Source organism: Nelumbo nucifera, chromosome 8 (genome assembly GCF_055504915.1).
Source record: "Nelumbo nucifera cultivar China Antique chromosome 8, China Antique-T2T, whole genome shotgun sequence".
NCBI classification, from domain to species: Eukaryota; Viridiplantae; Streptophyta; class Magnoliopsida; order Proteales; family Nelumbonaceae; genus Nelumbo; species Nelumbo nucifera.
Window position 1 is genome coordinate 8,392,921 of NC_142656.1, and position 26,275 is coordinate 8,419,195.

The 26,275-nt window shown below is 37.2% G+C and overlaps 2 protein-coding genes across 6 annotated transcripts; both read left to right on the plus strand.

Annotated features, from left to right (window-relative positions):
* Positions 1–16,795: 16,795 nt before the first annotated feature.
* LOC104592070 (uncharacterized) lies at positions 16,796–22,487 on the plus strand. Of its 5 annotated transcripts, none has more exons than XM_010251225.3 (3): positions 16,796–17,003; positions 17,239–17,303; positions 17,546–22,487. In XM_010251225.3, exons 2-3 carry the CDS (start codon positions 17,261–17,263, stop codon positions 18,514–18,516), a joined length of 1,014 nt encoding a protein of 337 aa, XP_010249527.1. In that variant the 5' UTR covers positions 16,796–17,003; positions 17,239–17,260; the 3' UTR covers positions 18,517–22,487. The 5 variants fall into 5 exon arrangements, with proteins under 5 accessions (XP_010249527.1, XP_088748622.1, XP_088748623.1 ...); XM_088892497.1 differs by having other exon boundaries at positions 16,797–17,003; positions 17,486–22,487; XM_088892496.1 differs by having other exon boundaries at positions 16,796–17,303.
* Positions 21,669–22,487, plus strand: LOC104592072 (lachrymatory-factor synthase-like). Its single transcript, XM_010251227.3, has one exon. It carries the CDS (start codon positions 21,669–21,671, stop codon positions 22,188–22,190), a length of 522 nt encoding a protein of 173 aa, XP_010249529.1. The 3' UTR covers positions 22,191–22,487.
* Positions 22,488–26,275: the final 3,788 nt, after the last annotated feature.

A 26,275-nucleotide genomic window follows, 5' to 3' on the forward strand; every position in this document is an offset into this window, starting at 1 on the left:
CAGTTTTAGTTGGAAGATGGCCCCCAAATTCTTTTGGGGAAAAGAGTGTTCATAAAGATGAATAAAACTCTAAAGATGCGCTGTCTATCAACCACTGGATCTGTGAAATTGGAGCCAGCCAATGAATCATCGATACCATAGTCTTAATCTTTTGCCTTATGGGCCGCAGGGCTCCCGAGCCTCCAAAGCACAAAGCAACACTGCACAGTAGAAAAAAGAGAAAAAGCACAAATCAACAAAAGCAGTTCTAGTGTCTCGTTGTTGTTAATTCCCCCCAAACTGCGAGTATCAAACAAAACACTCCAGACTCCCTAATACTAGTGCTTTTCTTTGCTTGAGATTTGTGGCTTAGATTTCCTTCTCACACAAGGCTTAAGACTTAACAACATGTGTATTTATTTTAGAAGAATATAAAACGTGGCTAAACTTTGCTCAGGAAAAAGGTGAGAAATATTTCAAACTGATTTAAAAACTTAGACTCCATAATTCTCCTATCTTTCTAGATAAAACAAGCAACTTTCTAATCCACTTCCCTCAATCTGTCCAAAACATTCTAATATTGTATGTTGGGTACTAGATATAGTTCTCTTCTCTTCTGTAATCATATTGTATGTTGGCTATTCCTGTGCATCTTCTAGGGTTCTAATAATTTCTTAAGATAAATAAAAATCAATTAGACTCAATTTGAAAAGAGTACAAATGTAAATATGTACAGTGTAAATATATTCAAAATATAAGGCTTTGCACTCTATTATACTCCTTCCAAACTGAGCCTTAGTGTAATTTTATACAAAGAATGCCGGACTTTATTAAAAGGTTGTCTGCCTTTCAAAAAAATTATAAAGTTATCTAAATGAAAGAAAAAATTACACAAACTTTCCATATACTTTTCTGAAACGGGATGAAACTTTTTCTGCTTTTTAGAAATAGACATAAATTACCAAGCAATGAGCCTTTGTGAATTGTGACATTCATCACTTTTTTTTTTTCTTTCTCTTTTATTTTTTCTCGAAGGGTTACACAAAGGGAGTAGCTCATCCCCCACCCCATAATTCGGGTGCAGGCGGGGATTCGACCCTAAGTCTTCGCTACAATCAGTAGGAAACCTTACCAACCAGCCAGTTGAAACCTTGGGACTATAAGAATGCCATCAAGTTAATTTCAAATATTTTATTAAATACCTGAAAACCTTTTCGTTTTTGGGCCTAGAAAATATTATAAGAAAATATCTAGAGTCCACCAAAAAAAAAAAAACAGTGGCAGGAGTGAAAAATATGAAGATTGATTTCAAAATAAAAAGGACAGTGCAGAACTGAGATCTGATGCCATTTTCTACAAAGAAAAATCTTAAAAAAAAAAAAATCTCTAGCTCAGTTTGGGGAAGAGTGCAAATATAAATATTACGTACAAATACAAGGTGCCGGGCTTAACACCTATGACAAAGACCATAACCGCGGCCTGGGCCAGGATTTGACGATTTGTGCCTATGTCATTAAATATATTCTTTAATATATATATAATACTTTATATTATGGAGCAACATGTATATATACGTTATAATTTGTATAAATATAAGCTATCATAATACATTATATATGCCATTTTATAAAATAAAACGACATGTATTACAGGTCAGATGGGCTTGAAAGGTTAGACCCAGGCCCAATCTCGAAAATTTGTGGGCTGGGCCACACTGAGGTAGAAATAATCACCCCTAGATGTGATGATTGGTAACGAGAATATTCAAGTTCATCTCTAAAAGCAGGGGAGAGCTTTATCCAGTATGAGAAAGTGAAGAGAAGCCTTCTGTTCACAATTGGAATACTTCCAACTTTCAAAAGGTGCAGGGGGGCTTTAGCCAGGTTCAAATACTTTCACAAACAATACTATCATGGACTTAATGTCAAAAATCAAAATCAGCAACTTGATTGAATTCATATATTTAATTAGATAAGTAGTTGCCCCATCCCGAGTCTTTATTGGAAAAGCATACACTCTCTAATTTGATTTTTGCATTTTTGGCTGTACGGGCCTTTAGGGCTTGCAGCCCAATTAGTTGGCAATGGCATTACCTTTGCTGACACTTTCATCTCAATGTTAGGTTTTGGGTATGCATTTGAAACTGTGGCCCATGTGAAGGTAGCACGTGTGACCCACAAGCTTTAGTCGCATAATTAACACTTCAATGGCTGGCCATAGTGACAGTATAGACTGATTCCATAATTTCATAAAGTACTATTTTTATGATGGAGAAATAGAACAAGTTGTTGGACAGTCAAGGTTGGTTGTAGATGAGATGCAGAAAGGTTAACATGCTTAATAATCTGCACTTGATGACTGAACCGAATATATATGTTGTTCAAAACTTTTCTTGTATCACTTCTTTCCGGTATCATAGATTTTATATGTCTCACCTTGCATGCATGGGGCATGGCTGATTTTAGGCGTTCTTTTTGGGAGATAAGGATTAACTTAGCTTTATAATAGCTGTTTAGAAGGCTGTGGAATTAATAATAGTACTCCACATTGGTCATAATAAAATATATGGGGCTCGCAGCCATTCAATTTTTCACTGGTGTGGGGCATTATCATTGATTCCACAGCCTATTATACAGTTAAATCATTTGGTTAATCCCAATTTTATAAATGATTAATAAATTTGTTTATGGACAGATCTCGGGTTTGATTTTTGTCAAAATTTGAATGGATCCAACCTAAAATTCGAGTCAAATACAGTATAAAATTAAACCTGAAACCCTGCCCGTGAATAAATCTGTTGGTTAAACAACCCTTATTAGCAAGCGCATCTAATACGGGTACGTACAATAGAATGAAACTCTTTTTTGCATAGGATGGCTCAGTTGGTGAGTTGTCTGGCTGGTTGCAGGGGAGACTTGAGATCAAAAGGCAAATAATTCAAAATATCTGCCTTCTTGTTCACCAAACAGGGATCTTGTGTGTTGGATTTTAATCTCATGAGAGATTAAACCCAATGGGTTTGATTGATCAATTACATGAGAAATTGCACCTGTATACTTGATTGAAAAAATCAGTTTTTTTTTCTTACAAAACCCAGTTTTGAACTTGTCCCACATCGGAAAATTATAAGTTTTGTTTTCAATATTTCAATAGAAGCTGATTTACACTCCTTAGAATTAGTAGAGGAGAGTATGATGATTCGATACTATGTAACGCATGTGCACGCGTGTATTTAAGGAGCATGAATCAGACTCCAAAACACACAATTTCGAAATTCACTCACTCTCTCTCTCTCTCAGTCCGGTCTGCTATAGTCTCACTGAAGGTTTCTCTGGAGACTCTTCAACTTTGCTGGTTGCAAATTCTCACCCTAGGCTCTGTTGTATTCTGGGAACGAATTTTCTTGTAACCCAACAACAAACTGAGTGGGGGCAAATAATGTTTTAAAGACAGTGTCTTCAGACGCGCCTCAGAACTTCTCCTCCAAAATTACAGTGAGCCCATCTTCTCCAACATTATGAACATGCAAATTCCCATTTCATTTGTTCATAGAATATCATTTCAATTGTCTAAAATTAACATGAACAAAAAGCACTAAAACTTTTTCTTTTTTCACTTTTTCTTTTTCTTTCAATTGTTCGCGGATTGCGGCAGCCGGCTGTTTTGTGAATAAACAAGCACCAAACTAGTAGAAGGGTGGATGCATGGAAAGTGCGGTGGCGGTATTCTAATTCGTTGTTGTTTTTGGTCCACCGACGCTTTAATTCTAGGACTTCCATCCCGCGACGAGAAGTGAGAAACTGAGAACTACGTCCTGCAGGTTTTTAGATAACTTCATTAATTTGGTGGAGGAAGAGAAGCACTTGTATGTTATTAATGAGATTCTCATCGTTCATCTAAATGGCTTGATTCTCCAATAAAGTAAAATTCCACTGTAGTACGTTGAACTTTGGAGTAATGTTAAGTTAGTATCAGAATTTTTAAACTATCTATTACGGTACTTAAATTTTCAAAAAGTGTTAAGTTGGTCTCTGCATTAATTGACCGTTAGTTATCTATTGAAAATGTCAAAACTACCCTTCAAAAGAAAAAGAGAGAAAAAAATAATAACTGTTCATTATCTTCTACCATAAGACTGAATTAGTTATCTTCAAAGAAAACAAGAGAAAAAAATATGAAATATGATAGAGGGAAACAATAACTGAAAGCAAAGAAATAACTAGGCAAGAATGTGTTTCAGATCTAAAGGTAGAAGACAAAGACTTTATTAGTTTAAAATCTCAAACACCTCAACTATTTCAGTCTCAAAGTAGAAGACAATGAATAGTGTCTTCTTTTGAAGGATAGTTTTGATATTTCAACATATAATTGACGGTGGGTTAATGACAAGGACCAACTTGACACTTTTTGAAATTTTAGGCTGTATTTGGAAACAATGCAAATGGAGTGTAAATCCTGGTTTAGGGTAAATTTGCACTCTGGTTCACTTTTGCCTATGTTTGGCAACATTACATTTATGCATTTACAAATGACAGAAAACACATTTTCCAATGCATATTTACATTGATAATAAGATGTAAAGGCTCAGTTTGGAAAGAGTACAAATACAAATATGTGCAACACAAATACATATAAAATAATACAAAATACAATGTTTTGTACTCTACATATTTGTATTTGTACTTCTTCCAAATTAAGCCAAAACTACATCAATAAAAAGGAAGTAAATTTGCATTCAAGTAGGCTTTCTATAAAAAAAGGCATGTGCTTTATTGGAATTGGTGTTTGCATCCATTACAACTAAAAGTCTGTTTGGTAAGAAGGTAAATTTGTCAGTACAAAACTAACCCAACTTTGCAATTTATATAGACCCTTTTACACTCTACATATTTGCATCGTTTCCAAACGCAGCCTTGGATACTGCATTAACACGTTTGAAAATTCGGGTATTAACTTAACACTACCTCCAAAAGTTTAGGGTACTAAAGTGGAATTTTTCCTAATAATAAACTACTAATGACCACACCGTACTCAGCCGGGAACTTTGTCTAGGACCTATATATTATCCAGAAAATTTGATTTGGGAGACTAAATTTGATTTTTAATTAGAAATTCACTTAATCTGTCCAAAAAATATAATAGGATAATATGATCAGAATTGGAAACCTATCCCAAGTTATGTGATGATTGGTAATTTGAAAATATATTACACAAGAGTATTTTTATAACTTTTACTGCACAAAAGCACCTCCTGTCATTTAATGGGAAGGGGAGAGCTACTTGGTGACGAGCTCCCTGGTGGAGAGCTGCCTGGTGACGAGCTCCCTGGTGGAGAGCTACTTGGTGACGAGCTCCCTGGTGGTGAGCTACTTGGTGACGAGCTCCCAAGTGGTGAGCTACTTGGTGACGAGCTCCCTGGGTGGACTCGTCATTTGACCTTCTCCTAGGCGGCCTGTAACTCAGGGGATGGTGGAGCTCCCTAGTGTAGCGCAACCCGATTGCCCTCTGCATGAGGTGATCTCCTCTCCTTTATAGGCGGCGGGAGCTGAGGGACCTGCAAGAACTCCATCTTTTCCTCCTCTTTGTAGGCGGCGGGAGCTGAGGAACCTGCGAGATCTAAATCAGAGGACCCGAGGGTATTTTCCCGGTGGGGACTCTCCGATGCCTAAGTTAGCATTCTGATTGTAGGGAGCTTGGAGAGAAATGAGAGAGCTAGAGAGTAGGGATTACCTCTATTTTCTCACTCTCCCCCCTTATCTTTGGGGGTCGAAGTTCTTATATAGTGGTGTCCTGTCAAATCAGGCGTAACAACCTCTGTCAATTCAGGCGTAACCGCCTCTGTCTCTCTGCCGTAGCCGTTACTGCCAGAGCTGAGCAAAGTATGGCTCTGCAAGTCAAGGGACAACTCTCAGGACTGGCAGGCACGGCGCCGCCTAGTGAGAGACGTGGGCACAGGCCTCTGGATCTGTCAGGTACGGTTGTTAGGCAGGAGATCTTCTTGCGATACGCCGACCTGCCCCTAAGTGCCGAGTTACCTATGCTAAGCTACTTGTAAGTGCCGAGCTGCCCCTAAGTGCCGAGCTCTTCGTAAGATGCCAGGCTGCCTGCGGAGTGACCAGCTGCCTGTGGCGAGCTGCCTATGCCGAGCTACCTGTAAGTGCTGAGCTACCCCTAAGTGGCGAGCTCTTCGTAAGACGCCAGGCTGCTTGCGGAGTGGCCAGCTGCCTGTAGCGAGCTGCCTATGCCGAGCTGCCTGTAGCGAGCTGCCTATGCCGAGCTGCCTGTAAGTGCCGAGCTGCCCCTAAGTGGCAAGCTCTTTGTAAGACGCCAGGCTGCCTGCGGAGTGGCCAACTGCTTGTGGCGAGCTCCCTATGCCGAGCTGCCCCTAGCTATACCGAGCTCCCCGAGTTATGCTGAGCTGCTTGTGGCGAGCTCTGCCGAGCTGCCTGTGGCGAGCCATGCCGAGTTGTCTGTAAGTGGCAAGCTCTGCCGAGCTGCTCGAGCTGCCCAATTGTCAAGAGGCTGCACTTGGTTTGCATGAGGTGCCAGGTGTCACAATTTCACTGGAGGGCCAAATCCGCCCTCATCAGTAAGTTTTCATGACAACAATAGCCAATAGACAATTAACAACTGACCATCCATTGGTAAAAATCTATGTTCATGGTTTAGAGACCTTGGTTGGCAGTTTATGACTTTTGACATGGAACTTTTTTGAAGAATGAAAATGAACAATATTGGGCATGACTATTTTTTATGCTGCAAGTTACTTCAATTCTTGTGCCATGTCATTTTTCATTCTAAAAACAATGATACCCATAGTAAGAATTTTATAACCAAATACTCTTATGTTACTCATTCTTATCCATTCTTTTATGTTATTCATTCTTATCCATTCTTGCATAGAATAAATAAGAATTAAAAGAATGAGGCTCATAGCAACAAATCAAATGTGGCCGGTTTATATATCTGACTGACATGGCAAGTGAAGACCAATGGTACAACCTAAATACAATGTGAAGTGGGACAGTAGAGTGGAATGATCTAGTGCCAAGTTGATTCTACTTGTGCGACTTATTGGGTAATGTTGAAAGGATTAATACACCTGATACGTCGAACATGCGTTTTATGAGTTTTGGGTTAGGGCTACAAATAAGTTGGATCAGATCCGATCCGTTAAGAGGCGGATTCGGATATCCCTCCTGATCCTAACATTGGAAAAATCCGATCTGTTAACTTAACAAATTGAATTTGGATATTGGACGATCCATTAATTATGAAATATTATATATTATATTATATGTTTTAATATATTATTATATTATATAAATAATATAATATATTATTTTATAAATATAATTCTAATTATATTGAAATTCGAATTAGAATCAGATCAGTCAGATTTTCTTAACGGATCGGATCGGATATGCACTTACCAAATCTGATCTGATCCGTGTGCAGCCATATTTTGGGTGACTGAAGGATACACAATAATGTCGATATACTTTCAACGTTGGTATTCGGCTGATGTATCTAAAACTGAAATTTTAGCAAAAAAAAAATCTATGATGCAAAAAAGATATGATATGAGAAGAGTTTTGATTAATCAAAATCCACTCATAAATTTTGATAAATAACACCTAATTGGCTACCACATTTATGATTCAGTTAACTGATCAGAAGTTTTTGAGATATCATATCTTTTTCATATCATAGTCGAACAAAATTTCACAAAAATTTAAAACCATATTTAGTGTCCCCTCCTCATGTGGAGGTGAGAACTTCCAATTGGCTTGATGGGAGAGCAAACGTAGCACAGCTTATCAATTCTCTTTATAAACAGTATTTGATCAACTCAGGCTCACACGTGCATAAAAAGCGAATGTTCAACCTGATTACGTGTCCGCCAGTGAAATGCTTCTGCAGTTGTACTCAATTCAATAAACATAACAATGTTAATGTCATTCATAAATATTTTTCTTTCTTTTATTAATTTTATTTTCAAATTTGCTAAAGCACTGACTCGATTGGTAAGGTCTCCGAGAATTTATACAAATAGAGAGTTTGGATATAATCCCAACACAAGGCGGATTACTTGAGCAAAACATACAATAGAGCACACTACACGGTTTCCGTTTTTAAAACTCTGGAATTCTTCTATCTCATCTTTTATTTGCTGCATTGTGAAACTATGAGTATTCTTTATCTTTAATTGACTTTTGCAAATGGTCCGATCAAGTAGTCAATTTTTCAAAATCAACAATTTTCTTTAGTCCTAATATTCACCGATGAGTGCAAATTTAACTGGCCAATCATTTTACTGTGAATATTATAAACCGTACAGAGAAATATCTTGAAGGCCCACTACTCTTGGGTAGATAAAAAACTGCTGAATGGAATTATTTGGTTGATAAAAAACTGTTGAATGGAATTATTTGATTGATAGATTGAAATCCAAACTTAGTTCTTGGAAGAAACATACTCTTAGCCATATGAGTCACACAACTTTAATCAAATCCACTCTATAAGCTGTACCTCAGTACATCATGCAGTCTTATCTCTTACCTAAAGCATATGTACTGATCCTACTAATATTTCTAGGATTTTTTTATGGTCCCACACAGATAAGCATGGTTTTCATATGCTCTTGGGATACATTCTTGAGATCAAAAGATGAGGGAGGGCTTGAATTCCATGAGATATCAACTATTAATGAAGCTCTGATACTCAAACTTGGTTGGCGCTTCCTATCCAATCCATCAACTCTTTGGGTAAAGGTGTTAAGGGCAAAATATGTCGGAACTAAAATTTTATGGTCTGTACCATTATTGCCCTCAAGATCATACATTTGGCAAGGCATTTTAAAGTTGAGAGATGTCTTGCGCCAAGGTTACCATTGGCTTATTGGGGATGGGTGGACTGTTGATGCAATGCATGACCCTTGGCTACCAAATGGGGTTATTCCCTCTACTATGGCTCCCACACCAAGCCACAACATTAAAGTTGCAGAGTTTATTAACCGCTCTTCTATGATTTGGCGCAATAATTAGATTGAAGCTTCCTTTGATTCAATTACTACTCAATCTATTGTCTCCATTCGGCTTCCTTTATTGGCTGACATAGTGCCAGACAAACTAGTTTGGAAGCTGACACCTCATGGATGCTATACTACAACATCAGGTTGCAAACTTTTAACCTCTATGCATCCCGCTTCTTCAAGACATCAATTTCTGGCTTCTAACATTACTTGGCATCAATTATGGAGCCTCAAGAATGTTAGTCCTAAATTGCTCCTCTTCGCTTGGAGGTTGTTCCAAAATGGATCATTTATTTCTGTACTGCCAAATTTCTAGATTGGTGTGGTTTGGTTCCTCTATGAGCTTTAGGCCTGATTCATACCTGGAGAGAAGCCTATCAGAATGGATTGTTGAATGGATTTTTTTTTTTATTAGAGTAACGGTCAATCTTCTAGTTTGATTTGTGGTCAGTACTTCAATATCCTTTGGCACATTTGGCTTGCCTGGAATGCCCTCATTTTTAATCATCAACACCAATACCCTGAAATCATTATAGAAAAGGCTCGTGTGAATTGGTAATTGCATCCTGGTGTTATTCATCACACTTTAGTGGTATCTAGTGAGATCAGTTCTTTGGCCCCAACTACAATAATCCATTGGATTCCATCCACCAACAAGAGGTAGTGTGAAAATCAATTTCGATAGTACCACTGCTATTGATAAATCTGGAATTGGTATCATTATTTGGGATAATAATGGCTTATTTCTTTTTGCACGCGTTATTCTGATAACACCTCTGTCTGCACTCTTCAGTGAAGCCTTAGCTCTTTTGGAAAGTCTTCGATTTGCCTCTTCTCTTGGTATTTCTAATGCTGTAATTGAAGGTGATCCACAATTTTTGATTAATCTCTTGTTGGAGGATACCCTTACCCCTCCATGAAGTATCTACACTCTTCTTACATATTGCAAGAGATTCCTATCCCACATTCAAGACTACTCAGTTACTTTTGCTCCCCGGCTTTATAATCGTGTTGCCCATAGACTCGCTAAACATGCTTTGTCTTGTTATTCAGCGCACATTTGGTCTGTAGCACATACTTTTTTGATTCCTTCTTTGGAATCTGATGTAACTGAGTAATTGTTTAATGGATCAACCTTAGGGCATTTTCAGAAAAAAAAAACAAGGCGTATTAGATCTGGATTCTGAGTTAAGGAGTTTACATTGCCCCACAATGTCACACAACACATCCCGACCTTGTATTGGGAATATCCCAATGATGTTTCATCATTTCCCGACCTAATCATTGGGAGATGTACCCAATACAAGGTCAGGATGTGCTATGGGGCATTGTGGGGTGCCCCTTTGTGGGGCGCAGATCTGAACTCAGAGTTAAGGGTCACTAAGTATGGGGGAGATGGGTTACCCCATGGAGGATCTCTCTCTACAAAAACTCTGCATGCACCAGAAAGCATTGACATCCACTTGTACATTAAGAATATCTCTCTATAAATTTAGCACACATGTACAGGAGTATTTTCAATCTCAATGTATGGGTGGACCCCAATATTTCGAGGTTGGCGCAGAGTTTTGTGGGAAGTGAATCCAAGCCCCGTTGCCTTGTGTCCCTACATGATCCAAAAATAATAGAAGTGCAAAAAGAAAAAGTAAGGGGAAGGAAGGGAAATTTGACCAAACACAACACTTAAATCTCAACCAACCTTCAATTCTGGATATGCTCCTCACATCAACCTCACCAGTCACCGCTGCACATGGAGAACATCTCCCTTTGAATCCAATCTCCTTTCCAACCTTCCTAAGACCGACTATATCCACCAGAGTCAGAGTTGTGTTGGAAATTTGGGCTTGGATTAGCATATTTGGGCTTTGACCTTAGTTTTAGCTGGGCCTGGGTCCAAGATTCTAGTTTTAAGGTCTGGCCAAAGTTGGCCATATACACTCAACTCGCTCAAGTTGCACTTGTATGCTTTATCACAAGGGTGAACTCGATTTGACCAATCCATGGAGAGAATTGTTGATAAACATCGTACAGTAATGGATATCCATTGGTTGATATAGACACACACACGTGATTTATCTATATAGCATGAAAAAACTCAAAAGAGTCCTGAAAATAAGCATTTTAATTTGTCAAGGGGATGCAGTTTAGATGGTAGAGTGTTTGGTTAGCATGCAAGAAGTACAGGGCTCAATACCTCGTATCTACATTTTGGTATTAATATACAAGATAGAAAAACCTTTTTATTTTTGTAAAATTTAATATCATTAGTCGTTAATTTACTTGTTTGACGTAATAAATAACAAGTTACTTTAACACTTCATCTAGTATACCTATCTTTGCTTACAAAAAGGAGAGGTGGTGGTGAACAAACATTTGGGTATTAATTAAAAAATCCGATATGTTTTCGAATTGCTATTGATCCGGATGGTTGGACTGTTCGACTTGGGAGCCTTTCAGGCAATCGGTTCTGTTTTATTTCAAATTTGATTTTTAGTCAAAAATCGTTGAAAAAATAATAATCTGTTAATTCGGTTAGTCGAACCATCGACCTGTTCAACGGTTTTAACTGTTTTATTATTTTTTAATTAATTTATTTGAACCAAATAATCGGATCATCAACTCAAAAACCAATGGCCAAAACAGTTTCATTTCCGAATCGTTTTTTAAGACGTTGACAAAATCCACTCAAAGCAAGTTAGGGTCATTTAATTTTTGGCCAGTGGTTAGGTTAGGTGAGTACAAAAGTCGAAACATAAGCGTCCATTGTTGTTATTTTTGTTTAGTGATTAATCACGTGGTTAATCAACGGATTTTGGGCCAACATGAATGAATGGTTCCATCTGCTTCGTTTCGAATGATGTAACCACTCAAGAAATGGCAAAAACACACGTTCATGGTTCCCATTTTGTCGTGATAATTAAATCAAACTTGACACATGGACAATTGACCGACTACCTTCTATACTTTCTAAGTAATAGAGGACAAAAGGGGGAGTTGCCTCAATTTATTATGTAAAACAAATTATTTCACTTCTCATCGTTATCAGTGCTATGTTCATTCTTTTTAATATAAAAGATTTTTATGAAAATAATAAAAAAAAAAGATTCTTTTGTCTCTTTTTTTTTTCTCATCTCTCCCTCCTCTGAAGGAGCCTCTTGCGTTCTAAATTAAGCCTTATATTTTGAAGTAGTAGAACGCCTTATGCCACGCCTCTACATTTTAAAACATTGCAATGAGTTACCAACATGTGAAATTACTCTCAGGTGGTAATTAGATATTTATTAAAAGGCACTGAAAGCCTTTAAAGATTTAGACACTTGGTGAGAGGATCTAGAGCTCTTGTTTCTAATGTGAACATCTCAGGCAAATAGATCCAGATATAAGCTAACTCTGTAGCTAGTGGGCTAGTTAGATAGGTCATAGGTGTAGGAAGGTTGGATTTGTATTTGGGAGCATCCTTACTACCTACCTCAATAAATATTTTTGTATTTGATGAACTAGTCTTTCTAATAGGGAAAGTTTTGTTTTGTGTGTATGTGTTTGCGTTTATCTATTTATTTGATAGTAATATGAAAATGAAATCATTAAAATAAAAGGTATACCAAACCAACATAGCAACACATATGAATATCCATACACCAAGTTACAATAATACTTAAGCAAACCCCAAAATGATCATAAAGCTTGAGAGAACACAAAAGAAACAAAAACAAGACAAGATACATGCTAAGGAATCATAAAACAAAAATAGCAAGTAGACCCATAACTGCCTCTCACACTAGCTAAAAACCAACCTCCTTCCCATTATCCTCAAGGCTATGTTTGGTTTGAAGGAAAAGGTAAAAAAACCTTTACGAGCCTTGTATAAGTTTCCTTTTCTTTCCCTTCCTTTTCCTATTTTTTCCTTCAAACCAAACATAACTTAAAAGAAAAAAAAATGAAAAAAGAAGAACAATGATTCGTAAAAAATAAACATCTCCCCAAAAACCTAATCTGAGACATTGACCAAGTCATGTATAGATCATCTTAGACAAAACTCTGGACTCATTTTAATTTTCAGAAACAGTTAGTTCACTCCCTTACTTCAAGTTCTACAAACATTTTTCTAGCAAATTCCTCGCCACCCAAAAAGAACAACCCCAAACTTTTGCTCACTTGACTTCTTAGTGAACCACCCTCTTAGTATCTGATTTCTTCTTTTCCTGATGCACCTCTTCAATTTGGATCATGGTTCAGGTTTAGAACACTTGAATCTATCACGTTTTCTAATCATAGCCTATTGTCTACATCACTTGAATTAGCATTCAAGCCCACTCCTTCAGTTAGCAACTTCTTAGTCCCTAAGCTTTCCCCAACATGAATCACTGACAACATTTCTGCCACAACATCATTCCATACTAAAAATTGGATTCTCAATGTTTAGAATTGAGACTTGATTTTTAGGCCTGGTACGACTTAAAAGTACAACTTCAAACTCTCTACACCCATCAGCTTTACTGTTTCCATGAATTCCATCTCATACATTTTACAAAAAACTCCCTACACCCAATCTTTTCCACAACCTCCATCCTATTAGACCACTCCTAATGCCTTCTATCGTTTTGTTTAAGACACCTATCATTTTGAACCCAACCATCTCTTTCTGTGGCCGGCCTTATCTTAACACCCCCTCGCTTGTCTCCTCAATTTTCTGGCGTAGTTTCTACAAGTAACACTGTATAATTAGAATGAATATTGAATTTATTTAGAACATTGGCTTCAGGGAACATTTTAATCCATCCTTGAGTCACTAAGCATCTGTCCGACCTTTCTTTCACTCTGTTTTGGCCTTGTTGTTTGTCTATTAGTCAATGTATAATAAGATCCCCTACTCTCCAATTCTACAAGGCCATGGATTTCAACTAGTTGATTGAGAGCATTTGAAGGTTTATGATGTTTTATCCTTGCTTCCTCTTAGTCTTGAATGGATATAGTATCATTTAAATTCCCACACACAGGATCCACTCCAAGCTTTTGATAAAATAAGGAAAGTCTGATAAATTATGCCAAAACTCCCTCCTCTGCGCATGCCTTTATTTGGTAGTCCATAGGTGAAACCCACCAGCTTAAAATTTTAAAAATGAATTATGTTTCTGTAACCTCCACCTCATTTAGTAATTTAGTCATTCTTACAACAAAATAAAGCTCCTGCATTTCCCTGAGCTGCTACGCAAGTGTACTTCCAATATCTCAATTTTTTATTTTCGCTAGAAGGTGATTTTTGGAAGAACATAGTTTAGTGTTTGTTTGGCATCGATGCCATTGCTCTAGAAAAAGGTGATACGGATGGAAAAAACGGTGCTCCAAGAAATGTTAATATGTTTGAAATAGTTTTTTCATAAGAAACGGTGCTTTAAACCACGCCTTGAAAATCGAGAAGGCGTGACTTGTAACAATGTCAAATTTGATATATATTTTTTTTCAGATTGGAGCTCATTGCTGTCAACGAGGACATGATATGGACTTCCTAAAATGGGTACCAGTGCTGAAAACAGATATGGAGCACTAGTACTAAACAGAAGATGTTGCTGTTGCTCCAAGAAACGTCCTACCTGGCAGTAATGTTTTCAAAAAATAATAATAATAATAAAAAACGACACCTTTTTCTCAAAAAATTATACTTCCAATCCACACATTAACAGCATATGAAAACAGATATGCAACATCAATGCCAAATATATACTTAGTTTCTGACAAAAAAAAAAAAGATATATGAGAGTTTTAGGGTTATTACAACTCCTTGCATTTCAGACTTATAATCTCATGATATTACTAATAAGAAAAAAGCAGCAGTGGTAGAGAACAGTAGAAGATAACAGCACACAAACTATTCTTAGGTCAGGACAATAATTTTGTTGTCCAAAGGCATTTATATTGATTCTTGCTCATTCTTATTAAGGATTGAAAAAATAGGCCCTTGGTAGTTAACCAAACATGACTAATTTGATCTTAACTAGCATTTCTGGATGAAATGGGGCTTTAGGATTTGCATCCCAATTAACTAAAAATGCCATTACTTTTCACTCTAATATACTCTCTTATTGTAAACTTCAATGGAAAATGGTTTTAATGTTTGGTAAGGTAGGTAGAATGGATAGCCCAACATGAATTGAATGATTAATTTATAGGCAGTATAATACTTTTTTTTCTTGTAAAAATTATTAACTATTATAATAAATTGAATTATTAAAGTTAATAACTTCTATTTTATTTTGCACATTGGTTTCACTTTTTGCTAGGAATTGTCGTAAAGATGATTTTATTTTTGACACAAAAAAATGATTTGGGCAATCTAATTTGATATGGGCACACCCGGGTGATTTAATTTGATATATCTACAACACATTTTGCATCCCATTATATGTATGGGTATTGACGCAGACACGAGGAAGGGTTTATTATTTATTATTTAGGGGTCCACTATGATATGGAAAAGATATGATATCTGAAAAATCTCTGATCAAACAAATGGAATCATAAATGCGGTAGTTAATCAGGTGTTATTTATCAAAATTCATGGGTGGATTTTGATTGACTAAAACTTTTCCCATACCACATATTTTCCGCATCATAGATTTTTCTTATTATTTGAGCTAGTTTTGCAAACAAAAGACAGTTTATCTGTTAATATTAGAAATTGAATAAGATCTTATATATTCTAAAATTCAGTTGTTTAATCAGCCTACTCTCTCTTGCTTTATTGTCTCCTTAGAATTTTGTCGGTTTTCTATTTAAAAGAAATAGAACATAGGCTACTAATAACTATTTCAATCTGCCTTTTACCATGGAACTTTTAATTGCTTCACTGTAAAATATGGTCATATCAGTCAAGATCTGCTCCTCACACCAATCTTGACAATACATCCCAACCAACCACACATTGGGAACATCTCTCATACTTGTGTTATTGTTATTTATGGGGAGATGTTTTTTTCAGTACATGGTGGGATGTTGTGTGACTTCTGTGTGAGGTGCATTCTGTGAGGAGTAAATCCCCCCTTCTTTTAACACCAACTCCAGTGAGAGATAAAATTACTAAAATACCTATGAATGATAAAGCTTCTTCGAGAAGCAGAGAATTTGAGAGATTGATGATGAGACACGCTCAAATTACTTGCACGTGAAGGTATTTATCTACTCGCACTAGTAAATTCTATTTAGTGCGAAGAGAATACATCCACTCTTTTTTTCACTGTTTATCGTTCTTCTACCTTTTGGATGCAACTAGTGGTGGCAAAGTAGACATTTAAAGTGAGACTACCCCCTCCCCCCAAACGAACAAATGTCTAAAGTTCAAATGAACAGTGAAAAAGGAGAATAACATGGGCACTTTTGTAATCTTATCCCTCAATTTGATGAGTTCGAGTTGGACTTAAAAATACGGTAGAGGGTAAACTATATACAGTTTACCCTAAAAAAATTTTTCATTGATTGGGTTACCTTATAATGCCGAGGGAGCAAGCCGGCAAAGGAAATACACAATCATTCACACAACCAGGTTACTTTTTAACACGTGGCTGTTTATCATTGGTTGAGATGTCGCTTCATTTGCAGTAGAACTGCGCTGTATAATGTGATCCCCAAAATATCCCTACTTATTAATTGTATCGACAAATTGACTACTTTATGTTCGGTTTTGATGCTTCCAAAGTCAAACCCATCCGCGCAATAATCAACGGCTTGGATTTCTTTAAAATCCAACGTGGACGGCAAAGAATTTAGGGGCATAAAAACAATCGTTGCATTTGATTTTCTTCAACCATCTGCTCAAGTATCTTGCCTTGGTCGACGACAAACGTGACGGCGTGATCCACAACCGTTCCTTTTTTCTTTCACACCTTCATCGTTCGACCGCGATAGCTCTCAGACTTCTAATTTGGCAGTTATCTTTATTTTCCGGCGACCCAAAACTGCTGTTACGGCCGATCTCCCTTTCGGATCAACAAAAGAGGTAATCCAGGTTCTTAGTTCTGTCTATTTATTCCTTAATTTAATTAAGTTGTTGTGACAAGTTTGTAGACTCCATTCTTTCTTAAAAATTAAGAACCTCCAACATTATTCTTTAGATTAGATTGTTTCTACTGGTGATTCCTTATTTTTTTCTCTTTTCCGCTAGAGTTTCATATATTCGTGTTCCACTTTATTCATTTATGTGCTTAAATTCGTTTCGTTTTTTGTAATCAAAGCAAATATTAAGCAACTGGGTTTATGATCGGGCTCGAAACAGAAAAGAACAAGCGAAGATTAAGAGGTATTCTGGAATATAATTTATGGTGCCATTTTTGTTCAACTAATTTCCCAAGAAGCTTAAGAGTGGCATTAGTAATTTACTGTTTTGATTTGGTCAACTTTCTAATTTTTGGGTATTTCTTATTTCCCAAGTTTCTGATTTTTGACTCCTAATGGACTACTTCGTTTCTCATTGTGTCTCAGTAACATTGAATTTCCTCCGGTGTAGATTGATCTGAATTATTTCTTTTGCTCTTTATTTAGCTCTATTGCCCAGCATCATGTTTTACCAATCCAGTGTCCGAAACCAGAGACCCAAAGGGCTCAAGTTTAAGCATGCATTACAATCTGCTCTGCTTTTAGCAGTTTGTATTTGGTTGCTCCATCAGATAAAACACTCACACGATAAGAGTAAGGAGTTTGATGAAGCTGTACAAAAGAAGCTCAGCAGTGAGCATGATAGCGTCATTTTGGGGCGTAAAGGGAATGCGGGGTATAGTGAAAGAGTTGGGACCGTTTCTACTGATGGCAATTTGATTGGAGAGGATGACAAGAAAGCAGATGGTGGGGATGGAGATGATGAACTAGACAGGAGCACTGAAGAGAAGGCTGAAGAAGAATCTCTCCAAAAAGGGCGTGAAGATTCACAGGGAAGTTTCACTACTCCTGAGAAAAGACGTGAAGATGATCAAAAGAACCCAGAAGCACAGTATAACAAGGACCTAATGAACAATGAAGAAGATGGCCATGATGTTCAAGTGAAAGATGTGGATGAAGGAGTGGGTTCGGGTGAGGACAGTGAGGAACATAATGAACGGATTCATGGAGTCCATGGTTTTGATGATGAGAACGGGATTCCACCAGATGGGCATGAACTTGTGGTTGTGGATGCCATTGCCAATGAAGAAACAAGTAATGAAAATGCTACCAGTCTTGATGAGGAAACAATCTTGAGTTCAGATAATTACAATATTGTTGCTAAAAACCCAGATCCAATAGCTGAGGGGTTTCGCAATTCATCTCAGATCAATGAACAAAATAGCATTGAGATGCCAACAACTAAGAACATGGTTGTCGAAAGCGAGGCTTTTAGATCTCAAGAAGCCAACGGTACTGCTGAGGGCATTGTTTCAGAGGATTCTAATTCTTTTCCTCCTCAGCAGGAAAAGGAGGAAGTTACAGATTCAAAGATACTACTACCTCAATCTGAAACTGAAGCCATGAGTCAGGAATAATGGCCTTGCTGCTCTGAAAAAATTGATACACTTTTCTATTTTTTCTTCTTTTTTTTGGTTATGAAATGTAAAGTGTTGTAATTTTTTTGTTTATTTATATCTTTTATTTTTTTCATCAATTTTTTTTTTGTTTTTTGTTTTTTTTCCTACCAAGAATCAATTTGGATTTCCTGCCCACCACTCTCTACCACACTCTAACCGCCTTAAATTGCAGCCACACATCGCCATCTTATATGTGTGATTGGATCAGGTTTAATCACAACCCAGGTCCAATTCTAAGAATTGGGAGCAAGGACCAAGCTCAGCCCGAGCTTAAATGTCCAATTCGAGCCCAGCTTATACTGAGATTTGTATGTGCATATATGCATATACGCACACAGGCAAATACGTGTTTATGCATATGTGCATGCTCATAATTGGGCTGTGCTTGAGTTGCGAAAAAGGTGAGATCAGGCTTGAGCTGGGCTTGAACTACCAAGGACTATTTTCAAATTTTTGGGCTCAGGCCCAACCTTAGGACCAAAAATCTAAGTCCAGCCCCTGTAATATTTGTGGGCTGGGTCAGTCCAAGGTCGGGTTGGACCCGCCCAAGGTGTATCCCTATTGTCATCGTGGCAAGAATTAGGTAAAAGTCGGTGATTGTTCAGAAAACGCGGACTAAGCTTTTGCTGGTTTAGCATGTCATAAAATACAAGATGGAAGCAAGAAAATGCAGTTTATTTGTCACACCATAGACATGTGAACAGAAATTGCATTTTATAAGTTTACTATAGAAAGATGATTAATTCATAAGCGTTGCTGATGGAGGGTGATTTGCCCCAACCTCATCATAGGGGGACACGTGGGCGTGACTCAGCATAAGTGACAGCTCAGCGTGACCAGTCCGCCAAGATCCAGCGTGGCAGCTCGGTACCAGATGACACTCCGATTATCCCGAACTCCTCCCAAGTAAAGGAGACCCCGAGCTCCTCCTCAGCAAGGAGACCCCGAGCTCCTCCTCAGCAAGGAGCCCTCGAGTTCCTCCTCAAGAAGGGTACGCCCCGAGCTAAGATTATTCCACGAAAGCATCCCGAGCCAAGGTGCTCCAAGACAGGAATCTCCTGAGCTCAAGGCACTTTGGGGCGAGCTTGGGAGCCTCCTAAAAAATTTATTATGACTCAGACCTAAGTAGGCCACCTCGGGTAGAATCACCTCAATATGGCACCTGCAGCTCGGCACAGGGTAGCTCGGTGCAAGGCAGCTCGGCGTATCACAGGAAGATCTCCCCTGACAACCATACCTACCAAACCTAAGAGGTGTCCCCCGCTTGACAGAGCCGTACCCTGCAACAGTAACCTGCGCAGCCCTGTCAAGTAATGGTTGTGGCAGAGAATCAGAGGCGGTTATGTCAGATTTGACAGGGCACCATTATATAAGAACTCCAACCCCCAAAGAGGAAAGGTAATGGCAAACTGCGCATCTCTACTCTTAGCTTACTTCTCTGCAACTCTCTTTCTCAGCTCTCCAAGTTCTAACTTAAGCATCGGAGTGTTCCCATAAGGAGAGCTCCCCGGGAATCCTTCAGCTTCTTCCTCGTAGGTATCTTGTCCGGCACCAGGTAGGAGCACAGCCTTTGCCAGTTAAGAGTGACCAGATTGCGCACCATCAGTTGCTTATAAAGAACGGTTACGAAACCTAAGAATTATGATTAGGAGGTCAAGTGGGAAAAAGGAAACAGAGCTTTTGGTTTGCAGGTATCTTAAATTGGGGGAAACATCTTGGCAAACAAAATTAGTTAAGACAGATGCTTATCCAAGAGATAATTACCATATCCTCTGCCTTTGTTGGGGTTCTTTTTTTTCTCTTGAAAATTGTTAAAGTACAAAAAATTTCAGTGATCATATGCAACTAGCTCCTATGTATGGGATCATTCTATATTTATAAAACAGAGGAAAGTATAATAGAAAGAGGAATGAATAGGAAATCGAAGAACATGGAGCTGGAGCTACTTATGATTTATTAAACAACCTTGCTTGCTATAGTGAAAATCTTTGAATGTAAAACAGCAAGCTTCATTTTATTCTTTTTCCTATACTGAGTAAAACACACAGATGGCATAAGATTCTGCAGGAATGATGCCTGGATGTAAGAGCACCTACTTATTATTATTATTATTATTATTATTATTATTATTATTATTATTGTTGTTGTTATTATTATTATTATTTATATATAAATAATTTATAAATAATTGTAATTTTGTTTTTTTATTTAAATTGTTATATTTTAATTTTTTTTAATAATTTATTAATTTTTAAAAAAATCAAATCAAATCGGATTAAATCTAAAAATTTGACTTCCTTATCAAATTCAAATTTAGATCATTTGTCGGTTTTAATCGAATTTACAATTAATAGTGTCGAATTAAATTTGGATATTATCCTGATTCGAATCCAATCTGATTCGCAAAAAAAGGTCTTCAAAATATAAGGAAGTGTAGGTAATGGCATAATGCTCCCTGGACGTAATAAAAATAATTCTTTCCCAAAATTTCCCAATATGTATGCTGGTTCCATACTAAAGGAACCCTCTATAGGTTGGCCCATTCCCTTGTCTACTAGTTGTGTACTTGTATTAGACAAATTTGTGCTCATGTTGACCCGACTTAGATGAGGGGTTTGTGGTAAATCAGTAAGATCGGATCTGAATGGATGAAAGGATATTTGTGATGTGCATGTGGGGCGCCTGTGGTACGGAGATGTGCACGTATGTCGTTGATGTCATCTCCATTTAAACGTATCATAAACTGAATAAAATCGCAAAAAGATATCGTAAATAAATAATAGAGGTTTTTATTGTTCAGTCCGCCTTAAAAATCTGACCTCACCGTACAGGTGGAATGAATCTGACCTTAGATGGATGTCAAATCCACGGCCACGATGCGGTTTATAAGAGGGGGGAGGGGGGATACCAGTAGATTAGGATGCGGTTTATTGCGCAGGACATCCGATGCCTTGTGCACTTACGCAACGTGTGGAAGGAATGAGAAATCGTCCGAAGAGTAGACAGGAAACGTTCGAAGTGAAGTGATAAGTCAACAAAGATCAACTCTCCAGCTCTGTGTCTCACTGCTCAACGCAAGAGTCGAAGCTCTGAAACTGATCGGAATCATCATGGATCCAAAGGAGCAAGAGGGGTCACAGCCAAAATGGGAAGGAAAGGCATGCGCGTCGCTGAGAGGGATAACAGCTGACCAAGTATGGCCTCTCTTGTCGGACTTCTTCAACGTGCACAAGTGGTTCCCCACCCTCGCCACCTGCTACGCCATACACGGCGTTTCCGGACAGCCCGGATGTGTGCGTTACTGCGCCGGCTCCTCTATCCCATCCAACAGCGGCGGCGACACCAGGCCAACTGTAAGTTGGGCCACCGAGAGGTTAGTACACATCGATCCGATCGGTCGAAGCTTCACCTACGAGATCGTTGATAGCAACGTCGGATTCAACTCCTACGTTTCTACGATGAAGGTGGTGCCCGATGATGAACATCAGCTGGGCGGCTGTAAGATTGAATGGTACTTCGCCGTTGATCCAGTCCAGGGTTGGAAATTAGAGGATTTAATTTCCAAGTATCAAACGGGACTGCAAAACATGGCCAATAAAATGGAGGAATCTCTGATGAATAACCCTACTTGAAAAACAAATTAACAGTATATTATATTATATAACTAAATAAATATCTTTGTCGCTGTTTGTTGTTGTCAGCTTTCACTTAGTTGTCAATTGTTTGGATTTATCTATTTTAACAAGAGTTTGTTTGAGTGTATGAAACACTTGTCACAAATCGAATGGAGTTTATGACAGATGACAAGTGCAGTGCAAACAGGCGCAACAGATGTGGAGAGTTTGATAGATTAAAGGGGTGTTTTATGATGTTTAATTATTTGTTTTTGAAATTATTACATACAAAAGAAATAAAAACATGTTCTTGCATTGTGTTTTTTTATTGTTTTGTTTTGAGAAGCAAAATGTAAGATAATTTTGCTTTGAAAACCATAATTTTGATTGTTTTGTTTCGCTTAAAACAAAAACAAATTTCATGAGACAGGTAATTTATGAAACATGATATTATTAATAGCCGGATGAAAACATATTTTGAGGTGGCAGATGCATATTCCCTATACCTAGAATTGAAGAATATGAATCTGGTTTTAGTTTTGAAATACAAAATATATATATATATATATAAACACATATTAACCAACATGTTTTCTGTATTTTTCGTTTTAAGAATTAATTTTTTTCTAAACAAAATATTTTGATTTATTTCAGAAAAAAAACCAATTCCCGTTGGAGAACACACCCTAATAGAATCAGATGTCTTTGGTCGTTTCTACTTTCTACAGTGGAATATTAATCAAAACTAGATGAATTAAGTCAGACAAGGCCGTCTAAGCATACTCGTAACGTGTAACGCTCACCACCACAAACATAAATCAGGGGTTTTCTCATGATTACCAACCCCATTACAGTGTTAAATAATGGTAGCTGGTTGGTAGAGGATCAATACTCATTGTAGTAGAGACCTGGGCTACCACTAAGATGAAAGGGGTTAAATTTTTAGGTCTTATTTGTTTTTCAGTAAATGTATTTATACTTATCCAGGGAACCTGTGTCTTTATTCATGTTCTTTTATTTCTTATATAAATATGTTAGTGGTTATTTTATTCATAAAAATTCATCACTAAAAGGGGTATTTTTGTCACATTTAAGTATTGACAAATTTCTCCTATGTGAAAAAGTTATTTACCCACACAGGATATACTTAGAAAATAAATTTTTCCTTGTCCCCATATAAATCTTATAAAAGAATATGTGTTTTTTTGTCAATAGGAATCAAAATCTCATTAACCAACTTTCTCCCATCTCAAAATCTAAAAAACAAACACCCCCTTGAAGGGATGGAGGATGGGCTCTATCAATACTCTTTTCTCCTACCCTACTTTCTATTTTTTTCTTCTTTCTCCTTTCCTAGTTTGATCATGCGTTCAAGATCAAAACTGTAGTTATCTATCATACGCTCCTAAATTATTGGCAAGATCGCCTTAGTGAAACCTTCTAAGAAAACATAGGCTTATCTTCACCGCCTGCTTTATAACTTTTATTTTAATGTGTGTTGAAGAGAACCCTTAAATAGAGCATCTTTTAGTATTAAACTACTGATCGTGTGGTGGTATTTCATTTTTTGCATGTATAAATCTTTTAATCCGTATGGCATTAATGTATCTCACTCAAATAAATCATGCAGGGAAATCATATCTGGACTTTGATTATATATAGTGTTTTTTAGGTTTAATCCACATCATAATAGGAGAATGATGGTTCAGCCTAGGATTAAATTTTTTAGGCCTAAAGTAGAAGGATCTGTTCCTCACATAAGGCGCCTCATACGCACCTCATATACACATTCTACCATTCATTAGGAATATCTTCCGTACTTATAAATTATTATTCATGGGAGATATTTCCAATGCATGGTGAATATGCATATGAGGCACGAGCAGATCCGTTCCCTAAAATATAGTTAGAGTAGGTGCCAGCTTGATTTCCGAATTTCCCCTCATGTATATCACCTTCCGTTAGGAGAAGTCAAATCGATCAGGGAATCTTGCACATGCAATATCACCTACAGTCCAAATGAGTCCAAATGACACCTTGATTTCTTCCTTTCCATCATTTATTGATGAGAAAATTGCAGCCCAAAGAATCTTGCCACGAAACCAAGCTCCGATCGATCTTGTGGTCATATTTTAACTTTTCAAATACCGAAAGGACAAAAGGTTGTCATGGCTAACAACATCATCATCATCAGTGACCTTTCCACATCTTGTTTAAAGTTGCATTTTGCATTTTCTATTTTAAGGATTTATCTTTCTTTTGTATTTAAAATGACCTTATGAGTTTTCAATTGCAAAAAATGAGATAAAATCTTTAAAATAAAGAATGTCAAATGCAGTCATGGTTTTGGCGGATTTTTATGGGTAAGCCACCTGATTAACTGATGAAACCAGGACAAAGAGAATATTCCGATTATTTACTCAGGTCCGAGTTTTAAAACATTGGTTTGAATTAAAACTGGCAAAAAGTTGATCTAACCCATAAACCCGACCCGACCTGAAAATAGGGTCAATGTCTCATACCTAGCTGCCTAAATTTGAGAATGACCCGACCCAATCCCACTTAGGAAAAACTGGGTTGGGTAATAGGTCAACTTGATTGTCAAGTCTAATTGGAATTATTTAGGTATTATTAGAAGTTTTCACTCTTTAATATTTACTATTTAGTATTTACTCTTTATTGTTTATTCTTGGATTTGTTAAAAGTTCAAGTTTTTTTTTAATTTTATGTTTGGAAGTTTAAGAGTAATTCCTTTAATTTTGAAAATTTTCATATATTTTTATTTATTCTTTAAAATTCCACTTATTTTTAAAATAACCCAAATTGACCCATGGCTCAACTCTAATTCGAACATTTAGAGTTAGGGTCTAGCATTTACTCACCCAACTCAAAATGCCTTCACCCAACCCAATTGCCAGGTCTAATTCGAACCATAATTGAAAAGGTAATCTATCTAATAGCCAATTTAGCTTATATACCTACGTGTATCTATTAGTTGTTTATTTTTAGAATAAAATGGATTTTATTATAACTCCCTGGATTATGGGGTGGTCAATCCTTGATCAACATGTTATCCATTAATTTGCCCATATTTTATTGGTTGCTCTCTCAATTATTTTTTCATTGATTTTTTTTTCTTTTTGTTGCGATGTTAGTTTGTTCATGCTTTAACTTATTGGGTAGTTGCAAGAAAATGTTAGAATCATATCACCAGTTCACCACAGGATGTGATGTATGATTGCAGCGTTATTTTGCAACAACTAATAAGAAAACTTGCCATATATTTTATTAATTTTAAATTACAAAAAAGTGCCAAAATTCTATCTCCTTACACCGTTTCTCCTCGCAATTCTCCAATGAAACACGAAGAAACTTTTGCTATTTTTGGTGGGCCTTATTCACCGTGGTCACACCTTGCTTGTTGAAACTTGAAAAATTTATATAATTTTTTTTAAGTCGGAGGCAAAAAAAAAATTATTTCAAAACAACAAGTTACATCTCATTCAGAAATATAGACATGATGAAATCTGGAGGAGTCGAACGGGTCATAGCATTATTGTATCTGATAGCATGATTTGCTAGCCAGTGGGCTAAGCAATTACAAGATTGAGATGTATGAATAAAACTGGTTGACACAAAGCCAAAAGCACGATACCTACATTCTAGAATAGTAGAATGTAATTTTCAAAGAGGGTCTACACCTTAAGAGAGAATGTCGATGATGTGTTTTGCGTCACTTTCAATGATGAGAGTCACAAGGTGCATTGCAATGACACACCTCAAACCTTCCAAAATTGCTAAGGCTTCAGCTTCTACCAGGGAAGAACAATGGAGGGGAGTACATCTACCTAGTATGAAATAGCCCTTGTGATCTCTGATAACAATTCCAAAAGCCGAGCGAGAAGCACTCCACGCCCCATCTGTATTAATTTTAATGACCCCAGTAGGAGGCTTGATCCACTTCTGAATTGGCTGAGGATCCGTGCTGATTTGAGAGTGAACACTGTTAGTGTTTGAATATGAAATAGTAGATCTGGAAAGTAAGGCACAATGAGCGTCAATGGCTACAAGCGTCTGTAGTGGATTAAAAGGGTGTTGCTCAA

Coding starts and splice junctions, on each gene's coding strand:
- LOC104592070 (XM_088892496.1), top strand. CDS start 17,261: ATGATCGGGCTCGAAACAGAAAAGAACAAGCGAAGATTAAGAG. Junction 17,304..17,545: donor GAACAAGCGAAGATTAAGAG/GTATTCTGGAAT, acceptor CTCTTTATTTAG/CTCTATTGCCCAGCATCATG.
- LOC104592072 (XM_010251227.3), top strand. CDS start 21,669: ATGGATCCAAAGGAGCAAGAGGGGTCACAGCCAAAATGGGAAGGAAAG.